At 37.4% G+C, this 21,648-nt stretch overlaps 1 protein-coding gene across 1 annotated transcript; it reads right to left on the bottom strand.

The window, feature by feature from the left end:
• Positions 1-701: 701 nt before the first annotated feature.
• LOC103707240 (zinc finger (CCCH type) helicase family protein) lies at positions 702-21,173 on the bottom strand. Its single transcript, XM_008791643.6, has 14 exons — positions 20,739-21,173; positions 18,622-18,808; positions 17,983-18,150; positions 17,601-17,748; positions 13,718-14,032; positions 10,538-10,684; positions 10,287-10,467; positions 5,957-6,240; positions 5,754-5,876; positions 4,585-4,729; positions 4,238-4,503; positions 3,958-4,149; positions 1,817-2,341; positions 702-1,125 (listed from the first exon to the last, which is right to left on the bottom strand). Exons 1-14 carry the CDS (start codon positions 21,115-21,117, stop codon positions 910-912), a joined length of 3,276 nt encoding a protein of 1,091 aa, XP_008789865.3. The 5' UTR covers positions 21,118-21,173; the 3' UTR covers positions 702-909.
• Positions 21,174-21,648: the final 475 nt, after the last annotated feature.

Here is a 21,648-nt window from a genome sequence, read left to right as displayed (position 1 = left end):
AATACTCGTTAGTGTTCTATACAACCCAGGTCTTCCAAAATTATTACAAAAGCCAGTATTATAAATCATGCTTCTCACTTTAGAAAACCTCAAAAATAAATTATAGGAAAAAACGACTGCAGCTTGATATTAATTATGGCACGGCGCACAAATCTTATGTAAACTTTATATAAACCCCCCAATCTTAGCATTCAAAGTGATATTACATAAAACTGAAAATTATTGCTTATAACAAATTGTTAATTAATGTTTCTTGCTTTAGTAGGTAACTCTAATAAAAACAATCTTCCAAGACTCCCACTGTTCTTCACCCCAGGTATGAAAAACACTAGACTCTTGTAAAAAGATCCATTCACGAGTTAAACAAAAAGGAAAGCGCGAAATTCAGACTCCGCTACTGGAGATATGCAATCTGTAAAGAAAAGGAAACCTATCTTTTCTATTATCACAATTTGTTTTTCAGATATTATATGGAAAAATTAAGGTAGCAAACCACAATTTTATGAAGAAAAAAATCAACAAGAAATCTTAAAAATCCATCCAACCCTTTTTTCCTGGCGATTCTCCACCAATAAAAAAGAAAAACCTTTATATTTTTACTTGATATTAGAATAAGAACCACAGTTAAATACTTATACCAAGGGCATTTTCATCAAACAAAACAGATATTCAAATTAATAACCAAAAGAATGGAACAGATATTTGTCACCAAGAAGCTGGAAATAATGACGGTCCATATATCATTCAAGACAACCAAGAACACCATCTATCCGTACAAAACTTACCCACAGACAAAAAGGCACTCCCTCATAAATTCACAACTATAGACTAGTTATAAAGTAGTTAGGAAGTCAGACCTCGTGTAATCACATAAATAAAAGGTTGCTATTACTAAAAAAATAAAACATTTCATAAGTTGTTATATAAGCCCCTGCGGAATGCTGCTGCATAGTCCCCAAATTGTATGTCGGTTGGGGGATGCATGGTAAACACATATGAGATAGGCTTAGATACCTGCATTGGCCTTGTGGGACCACTCAAATCTGAGAACTTCCCAAAACTTGATTCATCAAATGAAAATGACTGAATCAGATAGAAAAAGCACTCTCTTGCCAGTTTTTCCACCTGAAAAGGATAGTGAAGACATAACCAGAGCTGATTACAATTGGGAAATCACCGGCAAATGAGTTGTTAAACATAAACAAAACTTGTGAAAACATCCAGTACACTGAAGAATTAACTTGTAAAAAGCAACGAACAAAAAGTGCTAAACAAATGGCAGTATAACTATGATTAAAAATAATACAAGTTATTAAGTCCATTGAGTTCAAAAGATCTCAACCAATTCTTGATCATATACAGCTAATCCATTGACCATCACTTATATTATGCCAGTATCACTGCTCAAAGGCTGTTGGGAGAGTGAAAAGTTGCTCAGAAAAATTAAGCAAAAGTGCAGCATATTCCAATTTTTAGGGCAACAAATTGATTATGCTATACTTTAAAAAGAATATGGGATGTGTACAATGAGATGGTAGGCAAAACGATGAAGAAACTTCTGCCACCATTTTGCCTTTCATTTGTCTCACATCCAAATTAATTCACCTCTTACAGATCTATGGCTCTACTAACCACGGTTGTGCATTGCCCACTGGTTCACTCATACAAGAAGTGGAAAGAATAAGGATCTCAACTTATTGCTCCTTACCATCTCTTATATTTGTACAATACCTCAGAAAATATCTATGTACATATTGCACATGCAATTGTCTGTTGGATATGTAAGACAAGAATCTGCAAGATTTCTTCACATTACCTGTAGCTGGGCGAATCTGATGTTGTTCATCGTCACAATCACCCCAACATCATACAAGGTGTCAGCAAAAATTCTGATCGCTAGGTACTCAAAAAAATTCTTTAAAAGATTCTGTTGTATGCCTGCATCGCCAGCCATAACATCAGCAAACCATAGCACACATTTCACTTGTCTCCAAGGGATTGAAACTTTTCCTTGAGTTTCCATGATTAGCTGACAAGTCTGGGTCACATTCCACAGTATTGTCATACCATTCAACACAGAATCAGATTCAGAGGAACATGGATTAGGATTGGTGACAATTATCTTGCTTGGATCATAATGACATGAGAGATTAGATGAGAAATACAGGTCCTTATCATTCAATATAAGAACACGGCCATTGGCAGTACCAGGCAACAGCTGCAGAAAAAAATGAGATGATGCATTTTCATCTTCTTCAGAGCAGGAACTACATGAGGTAACTGGAGCAAAATGTGGATCATAGCCATGCGAAAAAAAACATGAATCTCCATTACGACAACCCTGCTCATCCACAGAAACACATGAGATATAATATACTCCAATATTTTGGCATAAACATAAAGTAGGCAACTTACTAATATGTGATGCAAATGAAGTTTTAAAGCTTCAAGGTGTGGAAACTTTTATCTTATTTTCAGTTCATTAGGTTTTTCAGAGTTTTTCTTTAGATGTTATTTTCTGTTTTAGTGGATCATTGTAGGGCACTTTTCATATGTGCTCCTCATGCCACTGTACATGAACGAAGCATTGATGCTTTTAGTTTTCTTTTCTTGTTCAGGAGTCCCATTTGCTTTCAAATTATTGGCCAGCTGGTGTTTATAAATTAGGGACCAGTTAATTATTTAGAATTAGTTTATTTCCTTTCAAAAGAGTCCAACTAGGGTTAGAAAATATGGTTGGCTGAGGCCGCCTTCTTTCTTGTCCACTATCTTTTTCTATTTTTTCTTCCTACTTCTCTGCCCATTATAACCATGTTACCAGTGGATTAACTATTGGCCAAAGGTGCAACTCTAACAAATGATAAGGGAATGGTACCCAAAATGATACAGATTCAATTTTATTCAACCATTAACACAAACCCAGAATTTCTGAAATGTAGGCTGTAGACAACGTATTCCAGGGACCTTAAAAAGTAGCTAGATGCTACTTGAATCCTTTTGGACTTTTCATGCAACTCATGAATGGGAAGGCAAATGCTCCACCTCATTGGGTGGGCATCAAAGCAAGGAATACGACAACTTATATATAAAAGTTTTTAGGGAGAAGATATTTTTTTTGATACCATCAAAATAGAGCTATAATCATATTGACACTTATAAAAGAAAACACTTTAAGGCTCCACAATCCAAAAAGCTGACAAATGCTTTTATGTTGGTAGCACGTGCCCCATGTTTAAGAGGCTATCCTCTAACAACTAATTAATATTGAACACCTAAAATATATAATAGTTTCCTAGACACCACCTTCCTCTTCTACATTAGAGACAAATGAGCTATACACTTGTGGAGCTCTCTTCCTAAGAAGCCGAATACTATTTACTTATAACATGCAGAGGCTAATATAAAGCTTAACAAGGTGGTTTGAAGCCCATGTAGCTCCCAGTAGTGTATTGTCTCCAAACATCAATTGCTCCAAATCAAGTGATTGAAACCGTGCTTAGAGCCATCACCATGCTAACCATAAACACGACGAGAGACACCAATCATATTATTCAGGATTTCTCTTCAAGAATTAGTTCCATGGCAACTCCATTTTCTGTAAACAGTACAAAAATGCTTGGCTTTCCAGGCCGCTCCTGCAACATTCTAGTTTTCTTTTATTTCAACATGTAATGTGAAACAATCTTGTAGGATCAGGAATCAACATGTTAGGAACTTAGAAGACTTAACCAGACTACCACATAAGCATATCAGGGAACTTAACCGGACTTGCTAATCTTATATAAATATAGGGCATTGTACACTTTTGATTAACAAGATCAATAGACTTTTATGTATTAAGCAACAAGCAGCATGTAGTCATCACGGAAGGAGAATGGGGGGTTCTTACAGTACTTGCAGAATAAGAACTTTTTTTTTGTTGCAAAGCATATTACGGAACCGAAGCTAAGTGGATACCTGAAATGTAAGGAAAAATTTGCATGCAGGTCTTTTGGCTTGAAGTGAATGAGAGAAATAACATTGATTCCCTTTGTTGCATAACCCACTCAAAAAGAATCGACATAGAGCGGCTTCTGTGGCCTGTGGAACAACATCATTTACAGTTTCACCCAGATTCAAAGAAGTATCTTCCACACATTGCAGCCGCATCTATTACATATAACCAGGGAAAAGACAATTAGAGGCAAGGTGGGGGGTAGAGAGAGAAGGGGGCATGCACTGCAAAATTAAACAATACCTCTTTAATGAGAGTGGTCAGCTTTTCAGCAACATAAGCAGCCTGGAAGTCATTTGGAGAAACATATGGTACAGAAACACAACTCTTCCTCTCAGTAATTAAATCAAGATTCTCATCTTCCAACGTAAGAGCATCCACATCTTCTGCAAGGTCAGATTGCAGAAGGCATGTATGCTTAAATGCATAAGGCTCAAAATAAGATGGAACTTCACTTTTCACAATAAAACCAGGCCGGAAACAGTGCATTACATTCATTATATCTTCATCTGCAGGAAACATAGAAATTGAAGGTAAAACTGCAATATTGGCCCTCGCATTTAGCACACTAAAGATTGATCATTACATACAAATTTCAGAGACATTATGTAGTGACATCTGCACAAGATTGTGAAATAAGCACCATTCCTCTTCAAGCTTAGGTATTAGTCCTTGTGGCACTTTCAGCTCATCAACTTTGATAACTTGTTTTAGTCGTTCGAGACGGTGTTTATCCTTCAACCAAAAAATGAGACAAATCAAAATAATTAAAACTTAGGTTAATGCCATAAGCATAGCAGCATTTCAAAGCTTATGTAGATTATGGACTCATTCTTCCTGTAGCACAGATCCTAAGCAGGGAGTGCATGATTGCAGGATCATGTTTCTTGCTTATGAGAAACACAAAAGCAAATCAATATGATTTTTAACTATTAGGATTCTCAACCTTTAGAGAAGCTAACCAGTCAGACAAATTAGATGGAGATTTTATTTCTTATTTGGTTGATTTCAGAATTTGGAAGGATGTGATCTCAGAAAAATGATTAAAAGAATTGTTATGCCAGATTTCTGCACATTAATCTCAACACAATGGGTACCATCTCAAGGCAATGATATTAAAGTGTTAACTATGTAATCCAATATATGCCATCATGGCATCACCTAGTCTTGAACAAGCCAACCAGATTTATGATACTAATAGAAGTTACATAAAAGGAAATAGGATATTTAGACTTGCAAGCATATAATGTGAATCCAGAGTTCATGATCATAGCTTTAAAAGAAACTGTGAAATCCAGGATTCTGTTTTTTAAACAATAGAAAACAAATGAAAGTTATAGAACTACTATTTAAGTAGTGAACACAAGTAGTCTAGTGCCAATTGACAGGAAAGAGAGTTGAGTTCGGAAGCGACCCTATCCCAGAAATTCCTGCTTTTAGTACATTCGAAAGTCGAGATCAGGCACTCCATCCTTGATCCCCCCACCCACCTTATTGTTTTGTGGGTGTATGTGTGTTTTCAATCTTTGTGTTTGGAGGCTGTGCTGGTATGCCAGCCCTTGGGCTCAAAGGCTTGATTCTTCCATCTCAAGCAAGGTTTGAGAATACCCAGGTTACCCTAATTACCAATGTTTTCTAAAATTATAATCAAACCTTGCAAGGTGACAAACAAACCCCACCATAAAATGAATCTGTTATATATCCAGCTTATCTCTGTCATATCTATCAAGCCTTTAAAGCAGATGAGTGTATAAATCACCTTAAAAGCACGCTGCCAAAATTGAAATGCACACAAGTTCCCCATGAAGATGGTTTCCTTCTTGCCAATGTGTAAAGCATCACTGCTCGCACCCTCAAAATAATTGTCTACATACTTTGTAAACTGTGAGAGAGGGGGAAAATGATAATCAGTTCAAAAATAGCACAAGGTCAGACACGATTCATAGCACACTGAAATATTACCAAAATTTGATGGCCAAACGGTTGAAGAATGGGAAGTGGTTGGACATCCATAAATATACTAATTAAAATTCCTTCGCGAAGCAACCCAATCTCACCAAACTTCAGAGTAAGCACTGAAGAATCAAAGGACAAGGGCAAACTGTCAAGCAAACGGCCATAAAATGTTGGCTCATACCGGCCCCTGTGATAAAGAGGCCTTCCCAGGGCCTTAATATGAACTAGCAAGCTCAAGGAATCTTCAACAATTTTTGGATCTGGTGGATCCATAACCTTCTGCAACAAGACTAGTCAAGATCAAAGATCAAAATGTTATGATCGTTATTTGAATGGAACTAAATGAAAAATTGAACTGCACACTAATATTGATGCAGGAGAAGCATTCCCTTTTAAAGGAAAGCATGAATATATTAAAAGTTAACAAGATGACAATTTCATGAACAAGTTGAAGTTAAAGAGAACTTTCTATGCAGTTAGTTCAGACTTTAGAGCATGCATATGTACAGCAGTTCTCATGTAACAAATATTCTTAGAACCAGATGATCAGAGGCTAACAAGAAGACCCCTCATTTATAAGTTAGCTACACGAATGAGGTATTGAACCATACCAGTTTGCAGCATACGCTACTGTCCCAATAAGGTAAACAGCAAAATAAATAGCTAGGTAGCAAGGTATCGTCCATGCCGATCCGTATCATCCATGCTGGTGCATGCAACACCGGAAAAGAGGCCCATTTTGGATGCCATGAGCCTTGGCAGGTGGTTGGGCATGTAACCAGCACAGAAAAATATACACTGTGCCAACACAAATATGGCATGAGGGCGACAATAGCATTTTAATCCATGGTTTGCAATTAATCCATAATAATATATCATAAGATCTCGTCCTTAGATAATATTTCAGAATAATTTCTTCCTCATCGAACTTTGGTTATTCTGTCAGTTCAAGTTATCTAGCAAGAAAGACAGGGGGAACTAATATCCATCCCTTAGTCCCTGTAATATAAAATTTCTTATCGTACCTCTGCCCCTAATTGAAAAAAAAAAAACTCTAAGATTCCAACATCTCAGATCTGTTTTAAATAGATTAGATCAGAAAGTAATATTCCACAATTATGATCCATCCTCCGATAACATCACTGAAAAGATTGGATTTTCTAACATGGTACCATCTTTAACAATTCCAGTTGTTGCATCTTATTTGGCTTTCAGATATAAAGGAGCTTGTCAATTTTCTTACAACTTATAATGCGGAAATTATAGTCTTGAAACAACAAGGTACATGAATAATTAATTGAACCTATATTGCAAATGGAGGCTTATCAACTACTACTGCAGCAAGTACTTCAAAAGAAGAAAATAATTCATATTTGACTAAAGATACTGTGAGGATACCATAATTTAAGCAAAGGGAACCTTTACACATCAACGCAAAGATACTGTTAGGACACCATAATTTAAGCAAAGGGAACCTTTGTGCATCAATGCAAAATGGAAAATTTAAAATTTTATAAGATAAGAGGACTTGATGAGGTTGAAAGGTAAGACTATGATGCAGTACCTATGAATTGATGGGAGTGACGGTAAATAACCCAGTCATCTTTACACAGGCAGTAGTACATGAAATGGCTTTAGTGTCTATATTGCTACTTCCAAATCAGGCATTATAATGTCTGTTGCAGATGAATTATTATTACTAGAAAGACTTGCCATCATGATTCTGAAGTGTTTACAGCACATGAAGCATTATAGCATATGTCTACCAAGACTATGCCCTCCCATGCATATTTTTAGAACTCCATTAATCAAATACTTTTTCCATTCATAAGATATCCATAAATGCAATATTTGCTTTCTCTGTTTGACAAGCATGTATTGATAAATGACTAATTACTAGCCAAAAATTAATACATATCATTCTAGCATGCATAGGTTGCTTATGGAATCAGTCATTCAGTTTCAATTAAATGGTTGCCAATATGTTAGCCAACAGAAAAAAAAGAATGGTTGGCAATCCATCACATTCATAGACCTTGAAAAACAGCTAAAAAATAACTACAATAAATATGAATGTTTTAAAATACTAGCATATGTCATCCGAGCCTGCCCAAGATTATCCCAGTTCAATTATACTAAGTAAATTCCATGCTCCAAAAGCAAGCAGGTTTGAAGTGAAAAAATTCGGAAGAAATGAAATCAGGTATTTCCGTTTATCATATATGGATTCCTAAAAGCAAGGCGGCAAACCTTTTTTATAGAAATTTCCATATGCAGTCAGTTAAGAAGGAAATGTACGATCATCATAGCCAACTTTATTTGCAATTTTGCATTATTTGCTGATACTTTTCATTTGCTGGCAGCAATTTTTGGCAACATTAATGTTGCCCATCGTTAAAATTTCACTATTTCTCATGACAATATTCTGCACCTATTAAATCTTCGACCACTAAACGTCACGCCCCGGATCGGATCCGCGACACGGCCGTGCTACTGCAAGCTATTGCCTGCAATAACACGAAGCCTCATTACTAATAATTCATAAACAAGAGAGTCATTTCACTCATAAAGTATTTCTCCAAAATGGAGCAGTACATAGCCCTAAATTTGTACATCCAAAATGAATTTTTCCACCCAAAAGTCTTCCAGCTCTCTGCTCCTAGCACCCTATATATCTGAAAGAATAACAACAGAGGATATATATGAGCTATGTGGCTCAGTAAGTGACCATGTACTATCTTACCGGATCAAGCATAAGAATTCATATGATTAGCATCATTTAAAAAAGATAGCAGTTATAGCAAAATACAACATTTCATAAAGGATATATTCAAAAATCCGTCATAAAACAGTGTATGCTCTGGCCAGGCAAGTTCATAAATGTCACGGCCCGCCTGCGCGGGGCACGTGGCCATCGGGCCCACATGAGGGGGAACACGGGGCTCCCCTGTCAGATGTTGTCTGGTTCCGGGATCCATACGCGCATGCATGCGCCGCACTTAACCCCTCACCGATTTTGTTTCTCCCCAAAACGCATCTGCATGATTTGGAAACACTCGTCTCATATGCTCAGGCTCTGGAACGAGCCTCATGATCATGTTTCAAATATCATTTCCATGCAATATATCATAATCATAATTCATACCCAATCATATATTCATGAAGAAATGCTATTTAACCAAATTCATGAATCACATGCAATCATATGCTTGATCCTAATTTTGAGAAAATACACCATATCAAATACTATTTCATCATTTCATACTTACAACTTAAACAGTGATTTGCAAATAAGATTTGTGCAAGGCCACTTACTGAGCCACATAGCTCATATATATTCATAAAATTCATAAAATTAATCAAGAAAGAGGGGCATGCCTGCCACTAACTTAGCATCCAATAAAATTCAACCCATTAGCCCAAGAAACATTTTTCATGTCATGCATAAGGTCAAATCCCAATAAGACCACTGAGTTGATGTGAGGACCCGTACGGGCGTGTGTTTAGTCCCACATTGGTTATTCGTTAGGTAGATCTTGGGTACTTATACAGGATCAAGGAACCCAAATAATAACTTCCGGCTAGCCATTTTGGGTGAGATCCTGGGTTGTTACAAATGGTATCAGAGCGGACCCGGCCCATAACCTATGTAGACTAAGGGACACTGCAGCACAGATCCATTGGAGCTGATCACGGGCCAACCGTGGTGTTTGTGATTAGATTTGAATAGATTTGAACCCTTAGCCTGACGAGGACATCAGGGCTTGAACGGGGGGAGTATGTGAAGATCCGTGCGGGCGTGTGTTTAGTCCCACATCGGTTATTCGCTGGATAGATCTTGGGTACTTATACAGGATCAAGGAACCCAAATAATAACTTTCGACTAGCCATTTTGGGTAAGATCCTAGGTTGTTACAGTTGAAAGCCTTGCCACATTGTGGGCATCTATGAACAAGTTTTGTAAGCCCATGAGTTTTAGTAACCTCCAAGAAGTCTATCCCAGAAAATAGTCCAAAAACTTGGATGAAAAAAGAAATGAACTGTTTAATAGGTTTCAAGTGATCATCCTTCAGAATGGCTAGGACTTAACAATCCACATGATTGAGCAGCCTATGCTTCCAACGTATGAGTCTTGTACTATACATTAAAAAAAGGAAAAATAATTGATTTTCTATGAAGTGAAAATGCAAATTGTAAATATCTCCATAGCCATTTGGATTGCATTCTCAATAAAATAAAGAGACGAGACCTTTTCTGGAGATACAGTACAACAACTACAAACATGAGTAAAAGAGTTCAAAGAAACCCATCAGTATTAATGAAATGCAAGCAATACCTTTGGGATCATTGATGGCTTTAGAATGTGCACAGCAGATCATGAGCACCTGCTGCCTTAATGATAGCCTTAATATTGCTGGATATTCATGATCTTCTAGACTATTATAAAATGTTTGCGTGACCAGCCTATAAATTTGACCATCACAGGTTCGACCCGTCCTGCCTTTGCGTTGCTCAGCCTATAAAATCTTTGTAAAAATCAATCAGGTCTTACAAGTGAAACCTCAAATTAGATAATTCATTGACTACCTGAGACTTGGACACCCAAACAAGCTCTGCAGATTCCTTTTTCCTGTTGAAGTCCCAAACAACTTGTAAAGACCTACATGAATCAATGACAAAGGCTACACCCGGAATTGTGACAGATGATTCTGCAATATTAGTCGCTAGTATCACCTGTAATGCAAAGCCAAGCATACTCAGAGAACAATGAAATTTATATTGAAACAGACTTATGCAGATGCAAAAACATAGAATTTGATATGTATTGAAAACCACAATGATTTATAATATTTAAGGTTATCAAAAGAGGAAAACAAAAGAGGGGAAAGGGATCATGAAGACAAAGAAGACAGCCATAACAAGTGAGCTAATCTTTTTTTCCTATAGTGTACACTGTAAATATGTATGTTCAGACACAGAAACATGTGCTTATGCATATCCATCATCAGTCCTCTTGATTGTATGCATTTATTTACACCAAATATGCTATAGTAACAATGTTGAAGGACTGCACCACGTCCTCCCCAGGTTTCATGGTATCGGACCATAGATCAGTGTCCCTAGACCTTCATGTGTCCTGATGGCATCAAAGACATCCCATGCCAAATCCAGCAATGATGGATGATTACTACAGATGAATTACTTAAATCAAAGCAAAGTGTCTCCTTCAAGGTTGCACCTTCACAAGTGTTTTTTTTTTCCCTTTTTGCTCAGGCGGTGGGGGATCAATAATCAAAATTTGACAACTACTTAACTGGAGGTTGTAGGATTATTTACCAATAACCAAACAACAGTGAAAGGGGTTTATTCATTCTTCATCTCAAATACCTTTCAACCATCTGATGCACCAGTGAACTAATCTCACAACAAATTATTCTTTTTCCCAGATTTTATTTTGATTGGTAACAATATCCAGAAAATGTCTTTAAAGTCATTCTTCCTCCATATAAAACTATAGTAGCTCTCCCTCAGTTTGTTTCATCACCCAATCTGAGTTCACTTTCTCCTATATAAGCTTTGACACTGATCACCAATATACAAGAGGATGCTCTTCTGCTTTTAAAAAATTTTTTATGGCACCATCATCCAAGCCTTTTTCCATCAACTTTGAATCAACTATGAATCAAAAGTCCAAGTTGAGAAAGATGCCTGCAAGTATTTTCTCTCGTGACTGCTACAAATCTGATGGAAATCCTCTAAGAAATTGTGCAATACCTAGACAAGGAAACTTTACACAATACAATGGTCTGGCATGAAGCCTAAAATGCCAGCTGATGGAAACAAAGGCCTGCCTATTATGGCAATTTAGGCTCATGAAACCAAGGTGCAAGCTTTTGCAATTCCTGTATACTTGGGAAGAGTTTAGACAGAAAATATGACAAGATTTAACATGTGGAACCATTAAGGCAACAAGTTAACTTCACACAAAAATTAGATATGCATACAAATTATTCTCTAAAATTTATCATACCTATTTTTGAATACATAGATGCTCCTTACTCTTATTTCCCAAAATGCATGCGAGTATTAAAGCATTCATATGCTGCTATTAACATGTACAATACTAGGAAAAGTGAGTGCCTTATAAAAGTAACTCTAGAAGTACATAGTACAAGGTATACGAAAGAAATGGTGTAAATTAAAGTTATTTGAGCCATTATTGGTGATAGGATTTAAAATTGTTGAAAGAGGATTTTTTTCCCAAAAAAAATATATGTATGCTAGTGTAGTACAAGAAATATGAGCTTTACTCACTGAACCTTAATTATCCACCCCCCCCAAAAAAAAAACAAAAGGGCACCTTTGCATCATGAACAATTACAGAATGGACAACTTTAGCTACTAATCTAATAACTATATGTTAACATTGGCTACTAATTTTAAAATCTACAAATTAATGCTATATCAAAATAATGAAGGGTCAAATATTAACCCTTTTTCATGGTAACTATACAAGTTTTGTTTTTACAGAATGTTGAGGCTTTCTTTATCATTTTTGGTACATGAGGCTTTCATAATTTAAAAACGGAGCATCACTAACCTATATCAAAAATTTTGGCCAGCACTTTTTTAGATTCCGTGCTTTCTTGTCGATTCATTGGGCTTTTGTATTATTTATGAGTGATAGATGTTAATAAAACTAGAAAACAAAATCTTTCCTAATCCAAACAGATCTTTTTGTCACTTTCACATTCCCAAATTTCTGTATTAAAAAATAATAGTACTCATCCTCATCATAACATTCAATTGCTTGTTCAAGTTCAGAAGGTTTAAAATGACCAAAAGAATTATGTCAAAGAAAATAAAACTCACTCGGTGTGAATTATAGTATTCGGACCTACTAGGTATTGTTTTTATTTCTTTTTCTATAATCAGATCACAGAACAAAAAACATGGTTGATACTATTATTTTTATTTTCTATTTTCAAAATTTATTTTTGTTATTCTATAAAAATGAAAGTAAGAAATTCATATTTTCACTATTTCCAAAAACAAGAAACTCATAAGTCATATCTTTTACCACCATCTCTGACCGCCGCCACCATCACCACTAAAGCCAGCATCACTGCCACTGCCGTCTTCACTGCCACCATCACTACTATGACACCATTACTGTCATCTCCACTACCACCATCACTCTCACCACCACCACCATCATTTGCACAGCCATCATCGCCGCCACCACTACCATTGTTGTCTCCACCACCCCCCTACCGCCTCAGTCGTCAACATTACCATAACCGCTACCATCACCAAAATTGTTGCCTCCAAGGCAACAGTGCCACTACCACAATCTCTGCCATACAACCACCATTATCATTGTCACCACCACCACATCATCAATGCCCCCCACCATCACTGCCGCCGTCTCGGCCACCATCATCATGTTTATATTTTTAAAAGTAGTTGACTCACCACACATGTTTATATTTTTAAAATTTAGAAATCAAATTTCTAGCTTTCTATTTTCCAAAAAATAAGAAAAATGAATGTGATGCCAAACGGAACCTTAGTATATTACTTTCTTTATGGCATTTTTATCCTTTATGCTCCATAAAGTGCATTGCATGAGCTTTGAGGTCGTATTTTGCATAAAAAACTAGAAAGAAAACATAATATGGACATACATAAACATAACAGCATTATCAAAAAATTGCATGTGACACAAATGCAATAGAAAGAAGCCACTAAAATATGGTAGAGTACCTTTCGGTGAGATCTCAACACTCTCATAGCCAAGAGTGCTTGATCAGTGTCAATGCTACGATGAAGAATGTATACTTTGAAGAATGAACTAAGGGGCCTTAAGAGAATCCATTGCTGCTCCAATGCGTAGTATGTTGGAAGGAAAACTAATATACTCTTCTCAATATCTGGTTCATTTTCATGTAGGTGCAATATCATCTTATGAATAAGCATGTGTACTTCAGGTTTCATATCAGCTTTTGCAGCAGCAGGATTCGGCCCAGAACAGTATCTATCTGATAATGATTCTGAACTTATCTCCAGAAGCTCTGCAACCTGGTCAGCATTAATGATTTGAAATAATCATTCACTCCTCAAGGCTACGAAAAACAGCATGGATGCTCAGATGTATGCCATAAACAGAAATTCAGATACATGCAGTCATAAGAATATACTTTGAACATCTGAGAATATGAGCATGAGAGACTGGTCATGAGAACCTCCTGCCTAGCAATCAGGAGATTAAAACAGGCTCCTGTTATCCAACAGGTAGAGGTGATTAAATGGTCAAATGCGCAATTGACCCAGATGGCCTACATGCATTCAAGCTTAAATATTAGTGTGCACCTGCAAAATGTGATGCAAATTTATGTGAAAAACTCTCCAGCAGAAGAAAAGTATAAACCATGGTGTAAAAGAGATTTGAATTGGATGGTGGCACTTGTAGTACGGAAATAGGCCACAATACATGAAGCTCAAAAGTTTGGGGCTTCATTGGATACAAAGAAGCAGCACAAAGGAAAACAAATCAATCTAACAAGTAATTTCTTATTACATAAAAAAGAATGATGCACAATCAGAAAAAAAACAGATAGGAAAGGGGCAAATTAGGATCTTATCATTGATGATGACCTACAGAAAATTAACCATCCATAAAAGAGCCAAACATATACTCCAATCGAGGGAAAAAAATTCCCATGATGCTAAGGGAAATCCAAATTGTTCACCATCGGTCGAAATTTGTTTCAGTCCTTTTAATCTCCTTGCAAGTAGATATATTGTGGCATATAAATGCACAGCGAGTATTCACCATATGTCTGCTTCTTTGTGCGGCAGTTCTTTGGCCATCTACACAGTTTTCTCTTTTCTAAAACCTAAAAACTGAAAATATGTTTCTGTTTTTTTTTCATTTTAAAGACAAACTTGTTTGGTATAATAAATTGTTTTTAAAAATATAAACATAAATTATATAAGCAGTTGTGGTGGTGATGGTGGCAGCATCAGTGCTGGTAGCGAGGTGGTGGCGGCGGCAGTGACAACACAGCAGGGTTAGTGATTGTGCAGGCAAAAAAGGAAGGGAGGAGTGAGGGGCGACGGTGGTGGCATTAGTGGCTGTTGCAGCAGTGGCAAGATGGCAAGGTTGGTGATTGTGGCAGCAAAAAAGGAAGAGTGGAAGTGAGGAGTGTTTCTCTTTTCAAAGAAAAAATGAAAGTCATTTTTGATAGCTTTCATTTTTTTTCAAAAACCAGACTAGAGTTTTTGAAGAAAACTGCCCTACTAAACAGGTTTCTTGCGTCAGTTTTTGTGTGTAGGTTTTTTTATTGAAAATCAAGGGCCGAAGACCAAACAGAGCCATAGTCATTCAGGTAAATGTGAAGATTTTACCAAAGGATGCAATAGTGAAGAATCTAATAGGCAGAGGCATCAATTATGCAGTTATTTCTTTCACAAAAAACTGCCCTTAATGTAGAGAAAAGCAGAATAATCAAAAAAGAAACCAAGAGATGAAGCTAAAACCCACTAATAATATCAGGATAAAGTACAAGAAAATGTATGATCAAGATTTGCTGTATCGGTCCATACCGGTACATACTGACCGTACCGTATCATACTTAGCCCCCATATCGAGCATACCGACATAGTAACAGAATGGTACCGGTATGGAATTCGGTACCGAGATGGCAAACCATGTGTATGATGCTTTTACCATTTTTATTTACATATAGCCCATGAGAGTGCAAATTACAGAGACAAAAGTTCTAACATTACAAAAGAAATTCAAATTGCAAGCTACAGTCACTCCAGTATGCCAAGCACATGGTTCTGTCCATTGAAATACTAGGTGTAATCATGTGCAAGTATACTGGTTACATATTTTACTATATTAGTTAATGCATGTAGGCTTTGGGGTTATCTCTACAATACAAAACCCCCTGCATCTGTGATGTCCCATTAAGGTGCACATCATTCTACCAGTGCAATATCAGTATTGACTGGCACAGTGAAAGATTGTGCAAACAAAGAACGAGGAAAAAATCCTAAAAGAACTCTAATAACCAATCAGCATATTGACCAGTCATCAGAATATCTTTTCAATTGACCCACTTCACATAAGTAAGACGACGCAACCATGGAGAAGTCAAGATGTTAATCTACTAGACCAGAGGATACCAAGGTTCGCCATTTCGGTATCGGATCCCGTACTGATGTCACACTAGCACTATGCCGATATGGTACGGTATGGGATTTTTTCAACGTACCGAGTGTCGGTACGCCATCCATACCGGATACTGGTACCGAATCAATATGGTATGGTACGGCCTGTACCGCTTAGTTTGGGATAGTATGGCGAACTATGGAGGGTACCAATCTAAATGTTCCAACAAGCCAACCTTGAGACTAGAGTGAAACAATGCATTCCCGGCCAAAGCAAATAATAGGTAGGTCCAGCAAACAAGCAAGCTGTCCGTAGGCCAACTCATGTTTGCCTCAAAATTCAGATCAAAATTGGCTGACCTTTTTAGTAAACTAGCTAAGCCTGAATTTCTGAGCTTGAAACATAAACGAGCCAAGCTCAAGCTAGGTTTGGTTCACTTGGTTTCAGCTCGATATGCCTCAATTTATATGTTTTTAGTATATATAGATAGTTAACTGTTAGATTCCAATCCAATAGCTGATTCCCTTAGTCTGATTCAGTCGTTGGACCAAGAACCGACAGTTGATTGTATATACACACACAAACACATATACATATACATATATGTATGTATGTATGAATGTATAGCAGAAATATGGATAGATAGATAGATATAGGCATATAGATATATAGATCTTAGTAGGAGAAGCCCTCGAGCTCCCCTCTCCCAATCTCATACCACCTCACCTTCCCTTTGGAGCTGAATCATCTTCCTTCTCCCCCCTCTGTGGCACCACCTTCTCCTCCAGCTCCAATCCTTTCCCTCTCCTCCTCTGCCACCGCCACCATGCCACCACGAGCTTCCTCCCCTTCTCCTCCTCTGTCGCCACCATTGATCTGAAGATCCTCTCAGAACTCCATCACCTTCTCCTCCACTGTCCCTAAGGGCAAACCTCCCTTCCTTTCTCCACCTCTGCCACCACTCACCTGTCATTGTTCTATTGCCATCATCTCTCTCCCTCTCCTACCCCCTCCCCTCCACCCCCCCCCCCCCCAAAAAAAAAAAAAAACTGAGCTAAAATGAGACATGGGTGCTTGAGCTCCAACTGATTTGCTGTTCGAGCTTGAGCGACCCGGCTGGCTTGATTCTGTACAAGCAAAGCTCGAACTGCACTGTCACAACTCAACTCGAGCACAAGCTAACTCGCTTAAGTCCCAAGCCAAGCTTGATCAAAACCCAGCTCGCACATGTTCAGCTAGTTTCCTCTCTAATCTCAGGTTGATCCAATGGCATAATATGCATAACCAGCAAGTACTCCTTAAACACTAAAACTGTGGTAGAACTTCTGATTTTCCAGAATGAGGTTGCTGACTTGACAAGTACTCTTCACAGTTCACATGCAAATTAATGCCACTGTCCAACTATCAACCTGAAAAATACACTCAACAAGTCATCATAAAAATAGACTATGAGACTACACTAACTACCTGCTCAAGATATAGAACTTGTCGCTGGAATATACTGTGCTGAGAGGCACTTGGAATTGCAATCACTTCAACTCTTTCACCTCTACCAAGATCTTTAAAGTACTCCTTGTATCTTGTAATATCAGCCGTAGCAGACATCAAAACAACCCTAGTTGACAAATGATAATTTATAACATCAGTCACCAAGCGTATACAGAAAATTTAAGTTTTCTTCAACAGTATAGGAAAAATTAATCTAATCCTGATTAAAAGTTATGGCAAGAGGTTTTAGCCGACAATTTTAACCAAGAAAAGAAAGCTGATAATCAAGATTAGACTTGCATTAAGCCATAAAATCAAGTGCTTTTATAACAATATGACTAGGAAAAAAGTAAGCACATACCTCAATTCATTGTTTTTCATCATAAATTGCTTCACACATGCCAGAACAAGATCAGATTCCACAGATCGTTCATGTATTTCATCCAGTATTATAACCTTATATCTAAGTGCAGCCAACCCCATATCACGCATTTGCTCCAATAAAATGCCAGCAGTTTTGAAAACAATTCTGTCACATATTAGGCAACCTTAGAACTTGCAGAAACTTTAACAACCAGTATAGCAAATATACACCAGTCAGGAAGAATGTGTGAAAGCACTGCAGAAAAAGGACAAGACCAAGATGCAGGGGATGTACATTGTTGATACTTCGTAGTTCACAAGGGAAAGGAGAAAAGCTGTAAAGGTGACGAAATTCCATGCATGTCATATTCTTTTTAAGAGTTCCACTTCCACCCAATATTACCAATTACAGTCAACAGTAAATTAAAGAAAAAAAAATCCTTTTGCTGAATAAGAGCTACAGAATTATGTATTATACACTCAGACTCAGTGCAATAACCAACATACAGGGTAAAGCACATTTTACAGATGTACATACTTCCCTTCATAAGGGCAACATTATGGTGGCTATGTGACAAGAAAGAACTGCCAGTTAGGAACGTTCAATTTAGAAATACTTATTGTAAGAACTAGGTACCTTGTCGAGTTGATATCTGAGAAATTTGAATGACCAATATGATATCCAATCTCCCCTCCAACCTCACAATTGCGAGCTTTAGCCACCATCCTTGCTATCGCCACAACTGCAAATCTTCTAGGTTGTGTACACAATATGGGTTCTATATTTTCTTCTAGAAGGAACTGTGGAACTTGGGAGCTCTTACCTTTAACACAGAAAAAAAAAACCATTCACCACTAAGAAAGCATAGGAGTCGCACTATTGCACCAAAATAAAAAAGGTGAAGATAAGCATATCACTTTCCATTTCAAAAGAGAGGAGCTCGCTTAGAATCTTCACATGTTCTTATGCAATGCAATGAAAGATAAATCACCAGATGGGTATAAACAAAAACAGGACATCTGTAACATTTTCTTGGTGCATAATCCTCTGTGAACTTTCAATTATCACAATCTTCTAAATTGTGGACAATCCTAGATCCAAAATCAAGATCTATAGCATTTAAGGAAGTTAAAGAAGACCTCATGATACAAAATCCTCAGCACATGTCCTGCATGTCATAGCTAGGATGGCTTCTGTCTCCAATCTGATTAAAGTATTCTTTTAAAAAAAATCATTAACTTGATATACGCACTGGCAATCTTGGAAGGTGCACTTTTCTTGTTCCTCTCCATAAGAGTATGAAGTACGAACTGAAATCTGTGGGGAATATACATTAACTACTGAAGTAATTTATAGAGGGGTGGAGCCACGCGGACTGAGAGGACGTCCGGTGTTTTGGTTGTATATTAAGATAGATAACCATATGATGCAAGCAATCCAAAGTTTACCTCTATGGGACTAAGGTTTCAAATATCAACCATATCGTACCATATTGATCCCGCATCATGCATGTATCGACCCAGATCAAATCATGCGGTTCAAAAATAAGATTGAGTTTTGGTAGTGGTCATAACATAATGGCCTTATGCAGTAACTAGTGTACATCTCAGACATGCTAATCACCATGAGTGGTTTAACTATGATTCGATTGTTCGATCGTTTGATCATTTAGAAAAAACAAAGAACAGAAAGAGGTAAAACAAACAAATAATGTCTCAGTAATCAAATCTTTGATCTGGTAGTCCTTACAATGCACGAGCTAGATGAGCTAAAAATTTGCTATCTCTATCATTTCGGGGACTACATCTGACCATCTTTTAGATCCAATGGTGATGTTAAAACCACGGAGATATAATATCATGAACTCGATTCCAACAATTGTTTGCCTTTTTGAATCCTTCTTGCACATTCACTAACAATGTCTAATGTAGCTTTGACAAAAACTAGATCATGACTTATATCATCATTTGAGCCTGTTTTTCCTTTTTTTCCAGCTGGCTGCCAACCTGACATCAACCTCTGCAATTCTATTACTTAGCAAGAGACCGGCATTCATTGCAGTTAGCATAACACAATAACTGGGAAGTGAGAAAATTATATAATGATATGCAGCCTTAAGATTTGGCATTTGGAATCACGTTCTTTGTGTTTTTTTTCTGACCAACTGCGAACTTCTTTAACCACCATCATCCTGGACTGCTATAACACTTACAAGCCATATTGCGGATGTGAAATGAGTGCAGTATAACAGCTGAAACGTGAACCATAACTAGAAAAACTTAAACACAGCTATTCATCATCAGTATAACAGAACGTGTTCGCCAGTCTTTTGTGAACGTACGCCCCAAAACATCAGTTGCACAAGATCTTCTCGGGCAGAGATTACCTGGGGATCCATAAAACAGTTCCAATCTTTCCCTTTTTTTAACTTCATTTTCTACATTGACTTCCATGGACCCCAATGCCACCTATCGAAACATTGAAGAAACAGGGGAAATGGGGGAAAAGCCAATTTTCGCCGACATGCAAACCCAATATAACTGAACAGTCTCGATGAGGGGAAAAAGAGAACATCAAATGCCAAAAATAAAGCAGGCTAGCAAACAACATCAACCATTCCACAAAAGAAAAAACCCTAAAAAACGGAAACAATAGCAAGCATCCACACAAACACAAAAAATAATTCTGCGATAAAAACTAGAGATGGAAGACCCCCGCAAGAAACCCATCAAGAAATCGAAGGAGTGCTGTACCGCATCCAGTGTCGCCGACGATGAGCGTTACGCGATTTTCCTGGATCTTTTCGACGATCTTCCTCCGGAGGGCCATCACGGGGAGCGGCGGCCGGGGGGCGGAGGAGGAGGAGGAGGGGGAGGCGGCGGAGAAGGTGGAGGAAGCGACGGAGGAGTACTCCCAGTCCTTCCCCATCTTGGAAGCAGCGGAGAGAGGAGGGAAAGAGCGAGAGAAAGAAGCCTGCGACGCTCTAGCGAAAAAAAAGAAGCCTGTGACCGCTTTAATAGTGCTCCATCTCGAACAAAAATCTATTATAAGGCGGGCACCGCGGCAAAGAAGACGGGCGGGCTCGACATTCTCACTGTTGGAATCATTGCCATGCATGTGCCAAACAAACATAGTCCGCTTCGATGAAGGCTAATTGCGTCAATTTTAGTCCACCCTACCAAATTTCATCTTAACTAATTTATAATTAATTGCGCCCCGTCTTTCTAAATTTCGTTAGTCTTTTATTTTTTAAATTAGTACTATATAAAAACTACTCCTGCATTTGAGGCAAAAAAATATAATTTTTTATTTTTTTAAAATATTTCAACATAGTATAAAAGCTTAAAAGAAAATTTTATTTTTTTAACGGATTCCTTATCTTCTCTTGAGGCGGCCCCGCCTAGGAGAAGCACGTCTCCTCTTCATCTTAATTAATTTAGAATTAATTGTATCAAACATTATCAGTCTTTCTAATTTTCGTCAATCTATTAGTACTATATAAATACTGCTCCTACATTATAAAATGGGATAGAAATATAATTTTTTTATTTTTTATTTTTTAAAATATTTCAACGTGATATCAAAGGAAAAAAAAACTCTATTTTTTATTTTTTTTTAAAATATACTTGCTGATGTACTTCTGTTCCTTACTTTCTCTAGAGA

This window comes from Phoenix dactylifera, chromosome 17 (genome assembly GCF_051530095.1).
Source record: "Phoenix dactylifera cultivar Ajwa chromosome 17, Ajwa_hap1_PhDact_Kaust_v1.1, whole genome shotgun sequence".
NCBI lineage: Eukaryota > Viridiplantae > Streptophyta > Magnoliopsida > Arecales > Arecaceae > Phoenix > Phoenix dactylifera.
This window is presented reverse-complemented; position numbering and strand designations above follow the sequence as displayed.